Here is an 18,798-nt window from a genome sequence, read left to right on the forward strand (position 1 = left end):
ATGAACTCACCACGGAGGCTTCCAGAAGGGCTATGGTCTGATCCTGAGGGAGACTTCTGCACAGAAATTGTCAGCCGAGACCCCAACCAGGAATGACGGGAGAACAGACGCACTTTCAAACCCGCAAGTTAGGAAAACGTACCCTGTACCCAAACCAAGGGCACTCGATGACTGGCTGGCATTCTTCGAAAACTGCCAGTCATCAAAGATAAGGAAGATGGACGAGTGGTTCTCAACCAGGAGAGACTCAACAGACATGGTCCCGAGGTCCTTCCAATAATCCTTAATGATGTTCTACAAAGGCCATTACCAGGACAACAGGGAAGTCAGAGTGAGTCAGAGCAGATGGCTGCGCTGCTGCCACATCAGCTCCCCCATTTCAATCTTTGTACAGTATCATGTCCATGTTGGCAGCAAAGTCACACTCAAGTATTTGGGAGTAAAGGGGCACCAAGTCTACAACTCATTCTCAAATTGTCAGGGCAAAAGTAACGTGTCCACAGGACAGAAGAGGGAGGGGACAGCAAATGAGGTGGCGTTAACATGCGGGCAGTCAGATGAGGAGAGTATGGGAATTCTGTTTAAAGGGGCACATCCCAAACACCTGTTCTCAGGAGGCCATAAAATGATGCGCCTCCCTCCCCAAACCAAGGGAGCAAATCCCAGGAGAAGATCCAAGACCCAACCCAAGAGAAGCCAAAGGAATTTGGCCAATGGTGGGAGGCCCACGGAGAGCAGCCCCAAGACTGAAACCCAGAAGAATATCTGAGCGAAGGAGGAGATACACTAGTGACAAGTGATCAAAAAGAAAAACAATCAACAACTCCAGGGAAAACAAAAGCCAGGTAGGAAAAGCAGTCACATGATCCTGCGTGGTTCAGCAGTGAGCAAGGTGTCTGTCATCACCCGTCAACAGCAGAGGCAGATCCAACCCCAGAGAAAGCCACTCTGACGGGTATGAGTGGGAAGCGCAGGTGTGCAGCAGGGAGGGCAGACCTTACCTGGTGACCCGTTCTCCCTGGTCACCAGCCCTAAACCCGTTCCAAAGTGGCCACTTGGTTTGGCCTTGAGAAGGGCAAGAGGGTGCTTCTGGGAGGCAGGAGGCATTACTCCTCAGGTTACTCACACCCTGATCTGGTCTGGCCGTGTCCCCACCCAAATCTCATCTTGAACTGTAGTTCCCACAAGCCCCACGTGTCGTGGGAGGAACCCGGTGGGAAGCAATTGGATGGATGGGAGCTGCTTCCCCCATGCAGTTCTCGTGATGGTGAGTGAGTTCGCACGAGATCTGTTGGTTTTACAAGCGCCTGGCATTTCCCCTGCTTGCATTTCTCCTTCCTGCCGCCTTGTGAAGAAGGTGCCTTGCTTCCCCTTCTGCCATGATTGTAAGTTTCCTGAGGCCTCCCCAGCCCGGCGGAACTGTGAGTTAATTAAGCCTCTTTCCTTCATAAATTAGCCAGTCTCAGGTTTTCTTCAGAGCCGTGTGAGAGAACAGCGAACATACACGCCCACGGCACGTCTTGACTCCTCATGTGCCTGCGTGGCTTTGGTGAGCACAAAATCCAAAGTAAAAGACCCCGACAGGAGAAAAATGCACTGACAGGCAGCTGCGGCCCCCGCTCTGGAGCTTGTCGATCTCTAGTTTCTTACATGTCTGTGTTTATGAAAATCTCTAAAACAAGCATTTACTCACGGTATCATCTGCAAAATGACCTTAAAGAGGCCTGAAGTGAGTCTGGGGTTGCCAGGGCTGGTGATGGGCCCACCTGAGTCTCCTCTACCTGGTTGTACCTCTAACATTAGGCTGAACAAAGAAGCCATTCACGCGGCCTGGAGCGTTAAACATTTTCTGCATTTACTGCTGTCTTCTGCAGACACTGCTTCCCAGCTTCCTGATGTGCACTTGTGTGTTTTTCTGCATCGTGAGACACAGTTCTCCCCATCCTTTCCAGAGAAGCTGAGTTTCTACAGGTTCAGGGGTAAACCTGTGTCAGAGACGCTGCTGGCAAAGCACTGCAGCTGGTAGCCTGAGGCCTCCTGACGTGAGGGTGCTGGGGACAAAGATGAGGTGGCAACTCCATCTGGAGGAGCTAGACGCTGGCATCGGGGGCCGCAGTAAGGAGGGGTGGGGAGACCCCATCTCTGAGCATGCTTCATCAATGTGCCCATCCTAGGCCTGGGTGAGTGGAGGTGACAGTGAGGAGGTGCGGCTCGCTCTGCTTATGGTGGAGTAGGCGTGGGTGGCTGGTCAGGTGGAGACCAACGTGCGTGAGCATCTGCTCAAGGCCATGAGGCAGCGGAGCCCCAGGCTTCTGGGGTTGACCTCCAGCTGGGCTGGAGGCTGGGCAGGAGCACATTGGTGAGGTGGCGGAAGGGCGGCCCGACAGAGGAAACAGGCATGTGCAAAGGCCATGGGGCGTGTCCAGGAACGGAGGCCAGCTCTGGGGAGCTGGAGAAGAGGGGAACGGGGGCTGCTGGGGGACGGGAGTCCTGTGCCCATTGCAGGGTTTACTTTCTCAACTGAAGCCTGGGCTCACTGCAAAGGCTGGCTGGACCAAGATCCCAGCGGCTGCGTACATCCACCACCCAATGCACAACAAACCTCCCCGAGCCGTGTGGTCGAAACATGATTTCTTAATTCCCATGATTCTGGGCCAGCTGGGAGGATCTTCTGCTGGGCTTGGCTGGGCTTGCCGCTGGGGCAGCTGGGAGACCCGGGCCTCCCACTCCCTCTCTGCGTTGTCACCCCTGTGGTCTCAGGCTCTGAGGGGCGGCCCCAACGTGTCTCTGTTGGTCAGGCTGGCTGATGCCCAGGGCCAAGCCCAGCACCCACAGGGAGACGAACCCAAGGGGCGCAGAAGCTGCGGCCATGGCGATGGACCATGCGGCTGAGCAGAGAAGCCGGATTTGGCAGGCGGGGACTGACGGGGGATACAGGGCGTGGCTTGGAGGGCCCAGGGCACAGCCAGGCACCAAGGATGGGGCCTGGGACTGCTGAAGCCCCACCGTGGGGTCCTGACTGGGTAGGCAAGGGAGTGAGGATGAGAACTGAGGACGGAGAGCAACTGGGGTCCCAGAGCCCACAGAGAGTAGGTGAATGGCTGGGGCTGTCAGGCAAAAACCTGGGTGAGGGGCTCTCAGCAGAACCGTCTCTCCCCAGTGACGAACCTGTGTGGGGCCCTGGAAGCCGGACACAGAGGAGGCCTGGGGCTCTGAGGCTCACTGCCCACGCTGGGCAGAAACACCTCCGGTGTCCTCGTGGTTGTCCTTTCTTTTTTTTTTTTTTTTTTTGAGACGGAGTCTCGCTCTGTCGCCCAGGCTAGAGTGCAGTGGCCGGATCTCAGCTCACTGCAAGCTCCGCCTCCCGGGTTTACGCCATTCTCCTGCCTCAGCCTCCCAAGTAGCTGGGATTACAGGCGCCCACCACCTCGCCCGGCTAGTTTTTTGTATTTTTTAGTAGAGACGGGGTTTCACCGGGTTAGCCAGGATGGTCTCGATCTCCTGACCTCGTGATCAGCCCGTCTCGGCCTCCCAAAGTGCTGGGATTACAGGCTTGAGCCACCGCGCCCGGCCTGTCCTTTCTAATTACAAAGACTTCTGGAACCTTTTTAATTTTGTAGGAGGAACCCCTGGCTCCTCCCACCCAGAGGCCAGCTCTGCTTCTTCTGGAAGCATCTCGCATGGAGTCCATGCGCTCCCCTCCCGACTCTGCACACACCTGATAACGTTCCACTCCCGCTGCTCCACTGAGTTCCCTTTCCTCTCAAAAAATCTTGGAAACTGTCCTCTGTTAGCACAGAGACCCCACCTGTCCCTTGAGCCCAGGAGGACGAGGCTGCATGAACTGTGATCACGTCAGTGCGCCTCAGCCTAGGCGAAGGAGCAAGACTCTGTCTTAAAAAAAAAAAAAATCCACCTCAATGTTTCCTATGCTCCAGAGAATTCCACAACATGGACACAACGTAGTACTCAGTCTCCTCGGACAGACGTTGAAATTGTTCCCTGTCTTCTGCCACTACACTCAGGGCTGCCACGCACTCCCCACGCATGGCGTGGACACAGACACAGGATCAACTCCTAGGAGTCATCAAGGTGTGAGAGGGACCAGCCTGGCAGACCGGAGAGCTGGTTGAGCATCAGCAGGTGGCTGAGCCGGCGATGGCACCTGTGCTAGCACCTGCCACTCCTGTTCTTGGAGCAGACATCGCTGACCCATCAGCTCTCCTTCCCTGAGCCCAGCCTGAGCTGCTCCGTCCTTGCCCCCAAGGTCAGCAAGCCGACACTACAGACTCTACTGATGGAAGCCAATGGGACCCTCTGAACATTCCCCCAACTGTGGAATATGTGTCGGTGTGTGGGCTTCAGAAGAGCCCCCAAATTTACACGTGCAGTCTCCTTGGGGGGAGCTGGCTGCTGCCTCATGGCCCCGCCACTGTGTGTTTGACAAGCGTGTGCAATTTCCAAGACTCTAAGAACATGTGAAGACATGCTTAACACACACAACAGCAGCCGCATCTGCACACGCCTTGGCAGTCCCTTTCAGTTTCTTGGTGCTCTGGGGCGTCTCACAGCACAGCACAACCAAATCACTTTGCTCCTGACAGTTTCCAAGCTGAAGACATGCTTACTGTACTAGCGACATGTGACGTTTGTGTGCATCCCGTCCATGTGCTGACACTGCCTTTTCTTTTCGACACGACCCTGGACTTGCGATGGTTTCCTGCAGTATGGAATGGAGTCCTTACCTCCCTTTCCGAATGCCACAGATAAATTCCGGCCATTCCTTGCTGGTTGTGTGCCTGATCAAAGGCTAAAGCTGACCAATGACAAGGCTGCCAGGCATTGCCTTACCCATACACACAGGCTAGGAGGGAGGCCACAGCCCTGTCCTCTTGCTAAAGACAAGGAAACTGGGCCACAGAAAGGTGAAGCACACATCACCATCGGCGGGATAAGAATGTGAGCCCAGGAAGTCCGGCCTGCCCCACCCTGCCCTCCTGCAGTTCCATGGCCCCCATCCTCATCCTGGTAACACCAAGGACCTGCCTGCTTCCCACACCTATTTCCAATTTGAGGAGGATATAAATAGGCCACTTCCGTCCCCATTGTGCACAGCAACTGTGGTGGCCGATTAGAATCGGACCAGCATCACAGGAGCCTCCTTCCCGCAATCGTCCATGGCACCTTCTCCCACCCTTTCGGATTCCTCCTCTTGTGATCACAGGCAGGGAGGCAGTGGAGGTGCCTGCCTGGACCAGAGGAGAAGACCTGCACTTCCTCTTCCCAGGCCCCACAGGCCTTACGGGCTATCAGTGCTGGCCCGCTAACTGCCTCAGCACCCAGGGCCTGTTCATTCCTGCATCCACTGTACCACACCACAGGGCGTGACCCCTGCATCCACTGGGGGTGGGCGTGAGTCCTGCATCCACTGTACCACGCCACAGGGCGTGACCCCTGCATCCACTGGGGGTGGGCATGAGTCCTGCATCCATTGTACCACGCCACAGGGCGTGACCCCTGCATCCACTGGGGGCGGGCGTGACTCTTCCACCATCTGCAGCCTGGGGATTCCAGGAAATCTGTCCTCGGACTCCAAGCACACAGAGGCAGGTGCCCAGGCTCCAACCCACTGGCCTGGGGCACAGACCGTGCAAAGGCCAGGAGCCTCAAGGAGAACATCCGGGACCGCTGGCTAGCGAGCGCCACCTGGGCAAGACCTGGGCTGCCTTCAGCTGCTGCCTCCAGACTCCACACGCAGCGACTGCATGGCAGACAGGGACTCTGGAGACCCATCAGCCTTGGAAAGGTCAGGGGTAAAGGGCAGTGGGCAGGCACTGTGTCTTTATCCAAATGCTTCCTCACCCTCCAGGCTGAGCAGGACTGGGAAGAGCACCTTCAGGAGCGCCCAGCAAGAGGGTGTATGGCCAGGCTTTACAGACAGAGGGGACAGAGGCCAGGCTGTGGCTGCTCCCTCTGAGACAATGCCTTTCTCCTGCCTGCCTCGCCCACAGCGCTCAGGCTCAAGGGCCTTGCAGAGCGCCTCCCTCACCTGACCTAAGACAGCAAGGAGGCCAAGCAAGGCCTGTGGCTGCAGGGTCCCTCCCCGGGGCTTAGCCCAGGCTCCAGAATGAGGGGACCCCACCCCTCATCCCTGGCGATATAAAGACAGGCCCCCGTGCTCCCCTTCTCAGGTGGGGGGAGCCTCTGATAGCGGGAAGAATGCTGTCAATCAGCCACGTGCAAGGGAGGCTTGGCATCCCCAAGCCATTCAGTCACAGGACAGCTCTCACCTTACAAACACTCCTAGCCAAGTTAGCTTGCGTTCCTTCAGACGGCAAGTTCCAGGTCTGAGGGAGCACACAGGGTGCCCACTGTCTGCTGGGTGTGCACCCCATCCTCCACACCTCATCCCCACCCAGAAGTGTGCCCCTTGCCCATGCCCCACCCCCGTACCTGGGTACCAAGGGCATGCGATAGGGCTGGTCCAGGTTCAACCACTCCCTGGCTCTCAGACCCTGGGCACGCCACCAACCCACCCCACAAAGGTCTTGTCTTCCCACACCAAACCCACTCAGCAGGCAGACCCAGGGCCCCACCTCCTCTCAGCTCTGTCCCATTCCCTCAGAGCTTTTCCCCAACCCTGCCCTGCAACAGGCACTGGGGATCCAGACACCCAGCAGACGGGCAGACACCACTGCTATTATCCGGCCAAGGAAACCAATGAGAAAACCAATACTAACAGAAACAGTAACACATTTATTGACCAATTACTGTATGCCAAGCAGCAAGGAAGCAACCCAGGGGTCAAGTCTGGCCACATGGTCCGTGGTGACCACTGCAGCCCCAGCCCCAACAGCAGCGTAAGGAGCACACACTGGACAGTAGGACACTACAGTTCCCAGCTGGTGGCCAGAGAACAGCCAGCCAGGCCCAAGGGCCACTGTGGTGACATGGCCCAGCCCCACCACAGGGTTCCCCAGCACAGTCATGTCCCTTGTGGTGCTTGCCACAGAGTGGTTCTGACCATCTCACCCATGCACTGCTGCCTGGTCACCACCAGCTACCCTCCCCACATCAGCCCAGCACTCCCTGCCCTTCCACTTTGGGTCCCCCAATATCTGCTCCATGCAGGCCAGGTTCGGGACCCTCTGTGACTCTCTGCCTCCGCCTCATGGCTCTCTTTCTCTGAGCTAGCCCTCACTACAAATGCACTCTTGTGGGCTGAACTGTGCCCGGACCCCAGTCCCTGCGCATGGGAGGTACTAGAAACAAGCTATTTGAAAATGAAACAAAGATGGGGTCTTGCTGGATTAACGCAGGCCCTAAAACCAATGACTAGAGTCCTTATAAAAACTGGGAAATTGAGGCCAGGCATGATGGCTCATGCCTGTAATCACAGCACTTTGGGAGGCCAAGGGGGGTGGGGGGGGGGGGGGATCACCTGAGGTCGGGAGTTCAAGACCAGCCTGGCCAACACAGAGAAACGCCGTCTGTACTAAAAACACAAAATTAGCGGGATATGGTGGCACGCGCCTGTAATTCCGGCTACTCAGGAGGCTGAGGCAGGAGAACTGTTTGAACGTGGGCGGGTGGGGGGGCGGAGGCTGTGAGCCCAAGATGGTGCCATTGCACTCTAGCCTGGGCAACAAGAGCGAAACTCCATCTCAAAAAAAAAAAAAAGAAAAAAAAAAAAGATGATGATGAAATCAGAGACTGGCTGGATACACCTACAAGCTAGAGAACACCAAGGGCTGCCCACAGCAATCAGAAGCCAAGAGAAGAGCAGGGAACTGACCCCTGGACTTGGGACTTCTGGCCTCCAAAACTGTAAGGGAATAGATTTCTGTCGTTTGAAGCCACCTGGGTTGTGGTAATGTGTCAAGGAAGTCACAGGACACTAACGCATCTGCTTATTTCAAAACACTTCTACTGATGGAATGAGAGTCACAGATGCACCGGCACGTGCTCAGCACTAACTGTGCTCAGACACAACGAGAGGCTGGGGATCAGCAAAGAATTCATCAGTCACATGCTGAACTCAGGAGCCCAAGCAAGTGCTTCCTGGGCCACATGACGGCTGAAGGAGCATGAGACAGGGAACATTTGAGTGAGGCTTTGAAGGTTGAGTAGAAGTTGGCTTGGAAGATCCCCATCCACACACTATGTTGTTAAGGACAAGTTGTATTCTTCCTTCCCCTTCACTACCAAGCAGGTTTCAGAGGGGTCCCTGGCTTCTCTTAATGCTCTCGGCATGAGACTACTAGCACACACTGTAGACACAGCACACGTTTTAGGCATAGAACACGCACCTCTCACACCCTTCTCAGCCTTCTCACACCTCCCAGTAAAAGATCCCTGGGTAAATATATTCACTGTCAAAACACCAAGCCCAATATGCAGCCTGCTGGCCCTACCAGGCCAAGTCAGCAGCCTAAACTAAAGATCCATTTCCAATGGTCAGCAGGCTGAGTTTCTGCCCTGGGACACACAGTCCACAGGTGCATTTCTTCCTTTCTAATCTGATGTTTGGGGCAGCACCTCAATACACACTTTTACCTGGAGAATTTGGGGAGCTTCAATGGAAGTGTGTGCGCAGTGTAAATAACAGGACGAACGTTGAAGACAAAGGTAGCTTCAGGAACAATGACTGCTAAGGTTCAAAAAACCAGAGTGCCAGGAGATGCTCCGGGTTCCAACATTTGCCTCTGAGCCTAGAGCTTGACCTCCGCCTGGCCAAATGTTCCCAGATCAAGGGGTACCAACAGAGCAGACCCTGGAGTCACAGTCTGGGTTCAACACCTGGCTGTGCCACTTACCAGCAAGGCACTCAGCGCCCCAGGCTTCAGCGTCCACTTACCAGCAAGGCACAGCCTCCCTAGACCTTAGCGTCCTTAGCTGTTAAACGGGATGCCAGTAGCTTCTATGAAGAATTGGATGAATTAAAATTTATAAAACCCTTAGAACAGTGTCTGGGATACAGTAAGCACACATAAGTGTTTACTACGTAAATTAAAATGCCACACTTGTAAATCTGTGTTTCTGCTATTCTCAATCTCTCCTGTTCAGAGTTGGCCAAGGTTCTCATTTGTTAAGACCATCAAATTTCTAAAACTAGCAACAGCAAGGGTAGTTTCAAAATAGGCGATAGATTTAGGACAACTTCCACAGGAGACTGGCATGTCATCAAGGAATAAGAGCCACAGTCAAGGTCAAGGTGAACTCCCTTAGGGAGACACGCCGCTCCTGGGAACCTAGGAATACCACTGTTTATCCGTGCAATCCCACCAGGGTGAAGACGGAGTCGGAGTTTAGGAAAAAACCAATGTCACTCCAAAAGATGTTGCGACAACTGAAACGGGAATGACTAATGCTAATTTTCTTCCGAATTTGTCTTCTACCGAAAAACAGCAGAAAATGCAAAGTCTCAATTTCAAAACTTAGGGCTTTGGATAACGGTGTCCCAAACCCCTGTAAACGCTGTCTCTTGAAATCCACAAGGCCGAACTTACGGAGCTAGAGGAAAGGTTGTGGAGCAAATCCATCAAGTTTGTTAGGCGAGGCGGCGGGGGAGGGTGTCACGCTGAAATGCGGCGTGGCCGCGAGGATACGGGCGGGCGGTGCGCTTCTTACGGGGCCGAGCTGCCTAACGATGCCCTCCAAATGGGCATTGGGAGGCGTCCCTCTGTGCCTCCATCGTCCGCGCCTCGCTCCAGCGGCAGAAGGGGCAGCCCTGGCCGCGGGCCCCGCCATCTCCGTGTGCCCGGAGGCCGGCCCGCGCCCTTCTCCACTCGCCAAGCTGAGCGCAGAAAGCGAGTGTCGCCCGCCGCCCGCCTTCGCCACCGAGACTGGCTGCGGAGCGCGACGAGCCCTCGCCGCGGCCCCGGCCCCGGCCCCGGCCCCGAGGGGTCCCCGTGCGCCCGGCACGGCCCAGGACTGTTCCCAGCGCGCGCCGCGGACTCGGAGGACAGCGCGCTCGGGGGCCGGCACCCTCCAGCGTCCGCCCGGCCCCCAGCGCCCCGTGCCCCGGCCCGAGGGACCCGCCGCCCCAACAAAGTTGGCGCAGGCTCTCCGGGGAGCGCCCCCTACACGGCCCGGTGCCCGCTGGCGCGCAGGCGTGGAACGCGGGGACGGGCACCGGGCCGCCGTCGGGGTTCGCGGCCGCCCGGCTGCGCCCCGGCTTTGTTCGCGCCCTGCGCCCGCCAGCTGCCCGCGCCCCGGCCCCACGAGCGCCCGCCCTCAGCCCCGCCGCCCGGCGCCGCCGCCCCGGCCCGGCCCACCTTCTGGATGGTTTGCTGCGTGACCTCCCCTTTGCCTCTTGGCCGGGCGGACGCGAAGGCCACAGACATGGTGGCTGCGCGGGACTCAGCCCGTGGTCATTGGGGTGGATACTCCGGCTGCGCTCGGCGGCCCGAGGCGCTCATTATCCGCAGTAGCGGCGGGGGGGCAGGGGGCGGGGGCGCGGGGGGCGCCGCGTCATGGGCTCGTCCGCCTCGTCGCCGTCGCCGAGCCTTCGGGCCCGCGGCGCCGCCGCTCCGCCCTGCAGAAGGGTCTGCGGCCCAGTGCCGAACGGTGGCCCCCGGCGGCCCCCTCGCACCCAGCGCCCGGCCCTCCACCGGAGCACCGCCTCCCACCCCCGGCCCCCGTTGGTTCGGCCTGGCCCCGCCCCGGCGCGCGCCCGCACGTCCGCCCGACGCCGCCTGACGCCTCCCGACGCCGCCTGACGCCGCCCGTCGCCGGCAGCGCAGGTCACGGCGCCGAGGGCGGGGCGCGGGCGCAGTGGCGCCGGGAGTCGCGGGTGCGCGCGGGCCGTGAGTGTGCGCTTTTGAGAGTCGCGGCGGAAGGAACCCGGCCGCCGCCCCGCCGGCATGAGCTACGACCGCGCCATCACCGTCTTTTCGCCCGACGGCCATCTCTTCCAAGTGGAGTACGCGCAGGAGGCCGTCAAGAAGGGCTCGACCGCGGTGAGCCGCCGGGGCCTGCGCGGGGCCGGGGACGCGGGCGGAAGTCGGGCTGGGGAGCCGAGAGGGTCGCGGTCGGGCGAGGAGCTGTGGGCGCACGCGGGCGTGCGCGGGGCAGCGGCGTGGGCAGTCGGGACTGTAGCTGAGCGCGGGCCCCGCTGCCGGTCTCCACGAGTGCCTGCAGAGGCGGCGTTTGGCGTGAGCCGCGATGGCCCGTTCTCCCCACCCAGCGCCTCGCTTGGGGCCCGGCCTCGCGTGGGGCACCGGGCACGCGGGACCGTGGCGACGCCATCTTGGGCACCCCTGGCCCCAGCCGGGCGCGTGGGTCGCATCGCCGACCCGGTTTGCAGAGGCCGGGCGAGGGCCGCTGCAGGCCGCGGGGGATCGACTGTGCGCTCGCTGGGGGCTGTTCACGCAGCCGGGTGGCTGGGGAGCGAACTGCTCAGTCCCCCGTTACGGGGACCCCCACCCGCCCCAGGGCAACACTTGTTCTCTAGGCCCAGGTGGGCTTCGGGAACAAAGCAGCTCGCTGGTCTGGCCGGTGGCGGGCGCCTCCCGGGTCCCTGCACTCTGCCGGAAGGAGCCTTCCCGGGGCCGGGCTGCAGCCGCCCGGGTCAGGACTGGTCTGAACACGGCCGTTTCAGTTTTGACGAGGGCTCGTGTACATTGACCTTAGTGACATTGTTTGAAACTTAAATTCGTAGCATCAAGACGTGTCAGTTTTATTGGTCAGCCTGTGAGATCGTTATTCTTTTATCACCTGGTATTCAGAGGTTTGAGCAGGCAAAGAAAGCACACACGGTTCTCTAAATTTTGAATTGTTTTCATTTTCTGAATCTTTGTTTTGAAATGAAGGCCCAGTTATTCATCAGGTGATCTAAGTCAGCTTAAAGAGCACTAGGAGTCGGCTGACCCTTGCCTTCGACCCCAATACTCCCACCTCCGCCAGTTGGCTGCACCTGGCTTTAACAAATCCATGTAGCTTCTCTGGGCCTCGAGTCAGTTGAAGGTCAAGTGAGTCAGTACCTGAGAAAGCTCCCGGAAAACCCGAACACTTGAGACCAGAACTTCTCAGCCAGGGATGGTTTTGTGCCCACAGGGGCCACTGGCAGTGTGTGGCGACTTTTCTAGTGGTCTAAGACCTTGCAGAGGTGCTCCTGGCATTTAGAGGGTAGAGGCCAGGGACGCTGCTCAATATCCCACCCGTGCTCAGGGCGGCAGGAACAGTGAGATCAGCCTGCCCAGGTGCTCACAGTGCTAAGCGGGAGAAGCCCCTGCTCTAAACCAGGAGCCGCTGTTTATCCCAGTGGTGGTTCCCTTTGTTTCTGGCTTGACTCGGGGTTGACTGTCAGTGCTGTCAGTGATTGTCGATGCTTTGGTAACAGCTACATCCTTCTCTAGTATCAGCCATAAACAATTTGGGATAACAGTTGACACCTTGTCCACTGGTGGCAAATCAGGCCCCTTCCCACGGCTGTCACATGAGTATGTCACAGTGCAGGAAACAGTGCATTGTGGCTCAATATAATTTCACAACTACAGAAACACTGCCTTCAGAACACCAGACTCGAGTGTGAAAGTCTGAGGCTTCCAGGCTTTGCATGGGACTGTTTGATTCATTGGGTTGAAAGGAAACACATGCCGATTATATAATGGTTACTTACTAGCTATGCTGTAACTAAAACTACATCTCAGCATCTGAAAGGCGCAGGTTGGGCACCTAGGTGAGCACGCCTGGGCTAGCTCTACCAGCAGTACATGAATGCCCCTGGGTTTGCAGGATGTGGTGCCAACCACAGTGACAGACAAGTGGAGGAGAAAGGGGTGTGGGTGAACACACCTTCCAGTGGGAGCTGCTACCCAGAGTACGTATCCCCCAGGACCGAGGTTCAAATCTGCTCCTAGTGCTTGCTGCCTGGCAGTAGAACCATGTGTCACTTTTTTTCGGAGGGTGGGGTGGGGTGAGGGAACAGGGTCTTGCTGTCTCTGTCTCCCAGCCGTCATGGCTCACTGCACCCTCCACCTACCAGGCTCTAGCGATCCTCCCACCAGCCCCCAGAGTAGCTGGGACTGCAGGCTTGAGCCACCACGCCTGGCTAATTTTTGTACTTTTTTTAGAGACAGGGTTTTGCCATGTTGTCCATGCTGGTCTCAAACTCTTGAACTCAAGTCATCCACCCACCTCAGCCTCCAAAAGTGCTGGAATTACAGGCATGAGCCACTGCACCCAGCACTCATGTCACTTTCTTATGTGGTTTGTGGATCTTAATTAAAGGTTGGTGTTCGAGGAAGAGACATTGTTGTTCTTGGTGTGGAGAAGAAGTCAGTGGCCAAACTGCAGGATGAAAGAACAGTGCGGAAGATCTGTGCTTTGGATGACAATGTCTGCATGGCCTTTGCAGGTACGCGTCGGTGGGGAGCGCTGTCTTACTCTCCAGAGTCTCAGCGAAGAACAGGGCTTTAGAGATTAACTCGGTGTGTGGGCTGTTGTGAGCCATATAAACTGAGTAAATGAAAATCATTTAAAAGAAATGAATTTGGACTTTTAAGTTGGCCAGTTTCTTTGGTGGCCTCTCTGCCATAGCGGGTGAAAGAGAAATGGCTAAATGGATGAAAACACTTCTGGCTGCTGTGCAATTTGACCTCCACTGTTATTTTTCTGTATCAGTCAGTTACAATCTAGACAAAAGCTGGACTTTCTAGAGCTAACTGCATCTGTGGCATGGAGAGGACAGAACCGCATCCTGCCATCCCCAGCAGTAAAAAGGACCGCATTGGTGGATGCAGGCCGCATGGAGAGGACAGAACCGCGTCCTGCCATCCCCAGCAGTAAAAAGGACCGCATTGGTGGATGCAGGCCAGGCCTCGGCATGTTCTCAGTGCTGTTTTGGTCTTGCTCAGTTCTCCTCTCAGCAGATCCAATCTGGGAAGATCTCAATTTATGTAATGAAATTAGGGATTAACTCAATTTCTAAGATTCCCAAGAGGACTCAGGTACCGTGTTTAAGTATGGTCCGAGGCACACAATTCTTCATATACAGACAGTCCCTGACTTAGTATGGTTCAATCTACAATGTTTTTAAAAATCCAGATTCTGCACAACAGCCAACAATTTTTTATTTACAATGGGTTTATGGGGTAGTCAATGCATTTTCAGCTGGGTGTTTTCGACTTACGATGAGTTTAGCGGGATACCACCCCACTGCACATCGAGAAGCATCTGTACCCAATTTCTTAGAAGTTCCCAGGGGCTGACAGGTTCCACTGCCAGTCACTTAGAATAGCTTTGCTGCCGGTTTGGGGGTCTGTGGAAGGTTAAATGCTGCGTCATCGTGTCCGTCCCCCAGCCCGTAGTTTGTGCTCTCTCTACTCCAGCAGAAGCCTGTCTGCTCTCCCTGCAGGCCTCACCGCCGATGCAAGGATAGTCATCAACAGGGCCCGGGTGGAGTGCCAGAGCCACCGGCTCACTGTGGAGGACCCGGTCACTGTGGAGTACATCACCCGCTACATCGCCAGCCTGAAGCAGGTGGGTGCCTGCCTGATCGCATGCTCACTTCTGGCAGCAGGGCAGTCACTGCTCCGCCATGGCGGGTCGTCCTGCCATGTCACTTCATGTGGATTTGCATGTCACTTCAGGTGAATCAGAAAACTGATTTATTCCATGATCCTGATCTTGACTTGCACAAGTGTAACTTGACCTAGCTCACCAATTTGAGTAACACTGTTCTGTTCTCAGGTCCTGGAATGGGATATTCCAAATTCCTGTGTCTAGAGGGAAATGATAGCTTTTGTCTTGCCATCCTGAGTTACTAGTCACCAAGCAGTTGAAGGGGGCTAGAAGCCACCCTATGAGGAAATGCCATTAACGTGTAAGCAGAATACATGTCTACCAGTCAAAGTAACTTCCAGTAACCTGAGTTGTCCTCCATGGTACAATTCTGGTGCTAGGTGAGTCTTTCTAGGAGTGAAAATGCAGAAAAGGATGTTGAAAGCTGTTGGCTAATACATCATTTCAACTGCTAATAACCTGAGAGGGGGCTTAGGCATGACTTAAAATGTTCATACTTTGACTAAGTACGGTTCTTTCCTCACATGCAATTTCTTAGTTGGATGGTACTGACCTGCTTCTTTTCTTGCTAGCGTTATACGCAGAGCAATGGGCGCAGGCCGTTTGGCATCTCTGCCCTCATTGTGGGTTTCGACTTTGATGGCACTCCTAGGCTCTATCAGACTGACCCATCGGGCACATACCATGCCTGGAAGGTGAGTTCGTGACAAAACAAAGGGGCTTTGGACAATCTTGCCAGAAAAAGGCTTTGAGGGGTGGGAGGTCCTGGGCTTCCTGCTGTAGGCCCTGTATCAGTGAATGAGTCGGTTTAAGTTAACCTAGTCCTATGAGAGCAAGAAAAGTATTAAACATTGCTGTTTGGAAGAAAATCAAAGGGCAGCAAGCTGTAAGGATAGACCACATAAATTAAAATCCTCAGGCGGGTGTGGTGGTTCACGCCTGTAATCTCAGCACTTTGGGAGGCTGAGGCAGGTGGATCACCGGAGGTCAGGTGTTCGAGACCAGCGTGGCCAACATGGCAGAACCCTGTCTCCACTAAAAATACAAAAGAAATTAGCTGGGCATGGTGGCACATGCCTGTAATCCTGGCTACTCAGGAGGCTGAGGCAGGAAAATCACTTGAACCCAGGAGGAAGAGGTTGCAGTGAGCCGAGATCACACCACTACACTCCAGCCTGGGCAACAAGAGCAAAACTCCATCTCAAAAAAAAAAAAAAAAAAAAAAAGAAAAATCTCCCATGGCCTCTTGATAATGGAATAAAAGGTATAATCCCATTCTTGGTAAGAATTAGCACCAATTCTAAAGAGCTCTTTGCAAAAGGAAGCCACAAGGCAGGGCCTGTGTCCAGGGCTGCTGTCCAGCACTCCAGCTTGCCTCCTGCCACCATCACTGGCTGGGCGGCCCATGTGGGGCAGCCGTGTTCCAGGGCTGGCCCTGGGTTGTCATGCCCTATGCCACGTGACAACATACATATCTGTTTTAGGCCAATGCCATAGGCCGGGGTGCCAAGTCAGTACGCGAGTTCCTGGAGAAGAACTATACTGATGAAGCCATTGAAACAGATGATTTGACCATTAAGCTGGTGATCAAGGCGCTCCTGGAAGTAAGTTTGCATTTGGAATCCAGGCAAGGTGGTGAAGATACCACGTTTTGGTGGTGACTGGTAGGTAGATGGGCAGCAAGGAAAGTGGCAAGGATCCAACAGTAATGCCTAATGACTGCTATGTGCCAGGCACTGCTCTGGTCTATGGTGTATCCTAACTGCTGTGTTCCTTGAAATAGCCACGCAAGGTGTGATCATTAGTGCCTTTATCCAGCTGGGGCAGCCGAGGGTTGTGCAGGGGCACACAGCATGAGAACCAGAGGCAGGATGTGAACCCAGCTGTCCAGCTGTGGAATCTGTTCTCCTCATGCCATCACTAGGCCTTCCAGAGGCTTGAACTGTTGCTAAAGTCGGGATTAGAGAACTGGAGATATGGTTGGGCTTTGTCGAGACCTTGAAGTGCTAGCAGGTGAAACCAGAGAGGGACTAGCTGGAAGGCCAGGCTGGAGTGTAGGCATCAGGATTCCTGGTGGTGACCGCTATGTCAAGGGGAGGGCCTCGAGCACAGCTGCTGTGCAATAGAGAGGAGTCCCAGTGGTGGGAGGCAGGAGGGTGTGCAGGCATCCCAAGTAGACTTCACAAATGCATTTAGGACAAAGACACAGGTTTTGGGGGGCTGGGACCTCCATTCCTGGGACTTGGGTTTGGGTACACACCTATTTAAGGTACTCCTGAGAGCTGCTTTTGTCTTGAATAGGGAAAGGTGGCTAATGCTCCTGTCTTCTATCCCTTCAAGGTGGTTCAGTCAGGTGGCAAAAACATTGAACTTGCTGTCATGAGGCGAGATCAGCCCCTCAAGGTAATCACCAAGTTTGTCTGCTTTCTTTACCTGTGAGTTTTCTCCATGATCAGGGCAGTACCAGTTCAGAAGGAAACATCATGGGGTCGTTCTGTGGTTTTAACCTTAGGAAAATGTTTTTCTGAGGCTCCCCATACGTCAAAGAGAAGATTCCCATCTTCCTCTGATTAGATGGTCCACGCGTGTTCTCTGGGCATGCTGAGCAGCTGCCAGTCAGATCTGCTGCTGCTTGTTAATACTTGTCTAGGTCAGGCCAGCATCCTCTTGTTTTCCTTGAGGTCCCTCTCCAAAGAGGCTGTATGAGCAGCAGTGCCAAAGCCTGGCTACCCTCCCCAGAAGAGGGCGCTGGTTCCTTGGCACCTTGTTTGGCTTAGGTAACCGTGAAGTTTTTTTTGATAGATTTTAAATCCTGAAGAAATTGAGAAGTATGTTGCTGAAATTGAAAAAGAAAAAGAAGAAAACGAAAAGAAGAAACAAAAGAAAGCATCATGATGAATAAAATGTCTTTGCTTGTAATTTTTAAATTCAAATCAATCATGGATGAGTCTCAATGATGTGTAGGCCTTTCCATTCCATTTATTCACACTGAGTGTCCTACAATAAACTTCCGTATTTTTTAACCTTTTTTTTTCTTTAAGAGAAATGTGTATCTTTAGGTGCAATCATAGCATTCCTCTCATCTCTCACCCTTCTTTTTCAACCCTGAGCTGCCGTAAGTTTGAGCTTTCCTTTCTGTTCCTTGTGGCTAAGACAGCAAGCCAGTGTGAGACAGAGATTCCTCCCTTGGGAAATCAGCTGCTGCCCTGGGTGCTGCAGAGAAACCTGGCCTTCAGCAGACCCGTTTCTCTGTTGTAGACACAGAATGACTTCCATTTGCTTTTAGACCTTCATTCTAGTCCCCTAATGAATGTATAATGTCAAGGACACAAACACAGGTAGCCCTGGGTTAATTCTGTAGAGCAGCAGCTTTGTTCAAAGCAGCTTTTCATGTCTGACTTTCATAGACCACATCTTGATGTCTGCTCCCTACTTTCTCTTGAAGACTGTTCTGGCTATTCTCTGCCCTTTCTTGCATTTTGACTTCTAGTCCAGCAGCAGTTGAAGGCTTTTGTGTCCTCGGGTCACCCCTTTTCTCCCATGCTACCACTTGCTCTGGTCCTTGGTTTTGGGCACATACCTTCTAAAAAGGAGTAAAGGGGCCCAGATACACTTTGAGCTCAGCATAAAATGTACAATTGTCAAAACAATTAACATTTTAACAGCAAGGTCAGGTGGTATGCGATGACCTGACTACCTTGAGATTCTCTGGGAGGCAATACCTGTTTCACCAAGTCATCTAGCCGGGTGAGGACTGTGGCCACCAGTATCTGGCACACATAACAGAAGATTTATTTTTCTGTTGGTCAAGGATATCCATTATCCCCACCCAATGGCCACAGGCAGGTACTGAAAGGAGAACTCATGCAGCTGATGTGTCTCCTCATCCTCTCTGAGGACCACTTTGAAGGTCACCTGGAAACCCATTAGACTGAAATGGGATGCTCTGAGCCTCGAACCAGCCGTATCTTTGTTTTTCTGCATGGGTCCAGGGTGCAGCTCGCTCATGGCTGTGTCACCTGCTCTACGGTGCCTGAGAACATGAACGTTAACTGAGCTGGGGAGCTTGGAGGCAGCAGGAAGGTGGCAAAGGGGCCACTGCTTGATACAGGCGTTATCTGTGAACTGGGTTTTTAAAAGGACTTTGTATCCAGTTTCTGAGAGCAGAGCCATTCATCCCAGAAGGGTGGCCCACAGGGAGAAGCCGGGTCTGCTGGCTGCACTTCACCCGACCAATTGGGTCAGCTGCCTTGTTCCATCACCTGACGGGGC

At 54.8% G+C, this 18,798-nt stretch overlaps 2 protein-coding genes across 7 annotated transcripts in view; one reads left to right on the forward strand and one right to left on the reverse strand.

The window, feature by feature from the left end:
- SS18L1 (SS18L1, nBAF chromatin remodeling complex subunit) overlaps positions 1-10,450 on the reverse strand; it is a 38,702-nt gene extending 28,252 nt beyond the window's left edge. For 2 of the 3 annotated variants that reach the window (XM_025399441.1, XM_025399440.1), the window contains exon 1: positions 10,278-10,450. In XM_025399441.1, the coding sequence (XP_025255226.1) occupies positions 10,278-10,346 (69 nt within the window). In that variant the 5' untranslated portion in view covers positions 10,347-10,450. Of the gene's footprint in view, positions 1-10; positions 193-10,277 lie in introns of all 3 variants that reach the window. The other variant, XM_025399443.1, reaches the window with a different exon arrangement.
- A 261-nt stretch (positions 10,451-10,711) lies between these two features.
- Positions 10,712-17,552, forward strand: PSMA7 (proteasome subunit alpha 7). Of its 4 annotated transcripts, none has more exons than XM_025398296.1 (7): positions 10,712-10,961; positions 13,234-13,360; positions 14,360-14,484; positions 15,099-15,221; positions 16,011-16,134; positions 16,867-16,929; positions 17,329-17,552. In XM_025398296.1, exons 1-6 carry the CDS (start codon positions 10,866-10,868, stop codon positions 16,893-16,895), a joined length of 624 nt encoding a protein of 207 aa, XP_025254081.1. In that variant the 5' UTR covers positions 10,712-10,865; the 3' UTR covers positions 16,896-16,929; positions 17,329-17,552. The 4 variants fall into 4 exon arrangements, with proteins under 4 accessions (XP_025254081.1, XP_025254080.1, XP_025254083.1 ...); XM_025398295.1 differs by having other exon boundaries at positions 16,011-16,130; XM_025398298.1 differs by having other exon boundaries at positions 14,360-14,420; positions 15,179-15,221; positions 16,011-16,130.
- Positions 17,553-18,798: the final 1,246 nt, after the last annotated feature.

This window comes from Theropithecus gelada, chromosome 10 (assembly GCF_003255815.1).
Source record: "Theropithecus gelada isolate Dixy chromosome 10, Tgel_1.0, whole genome shotgun sequence".
Taxonomy (NCBI): Eukaryota; Metazoa; Chordata; class Mammalia; order Primates; family Cercopithecidae; genus Theropithecus; species Theropithecus gelada.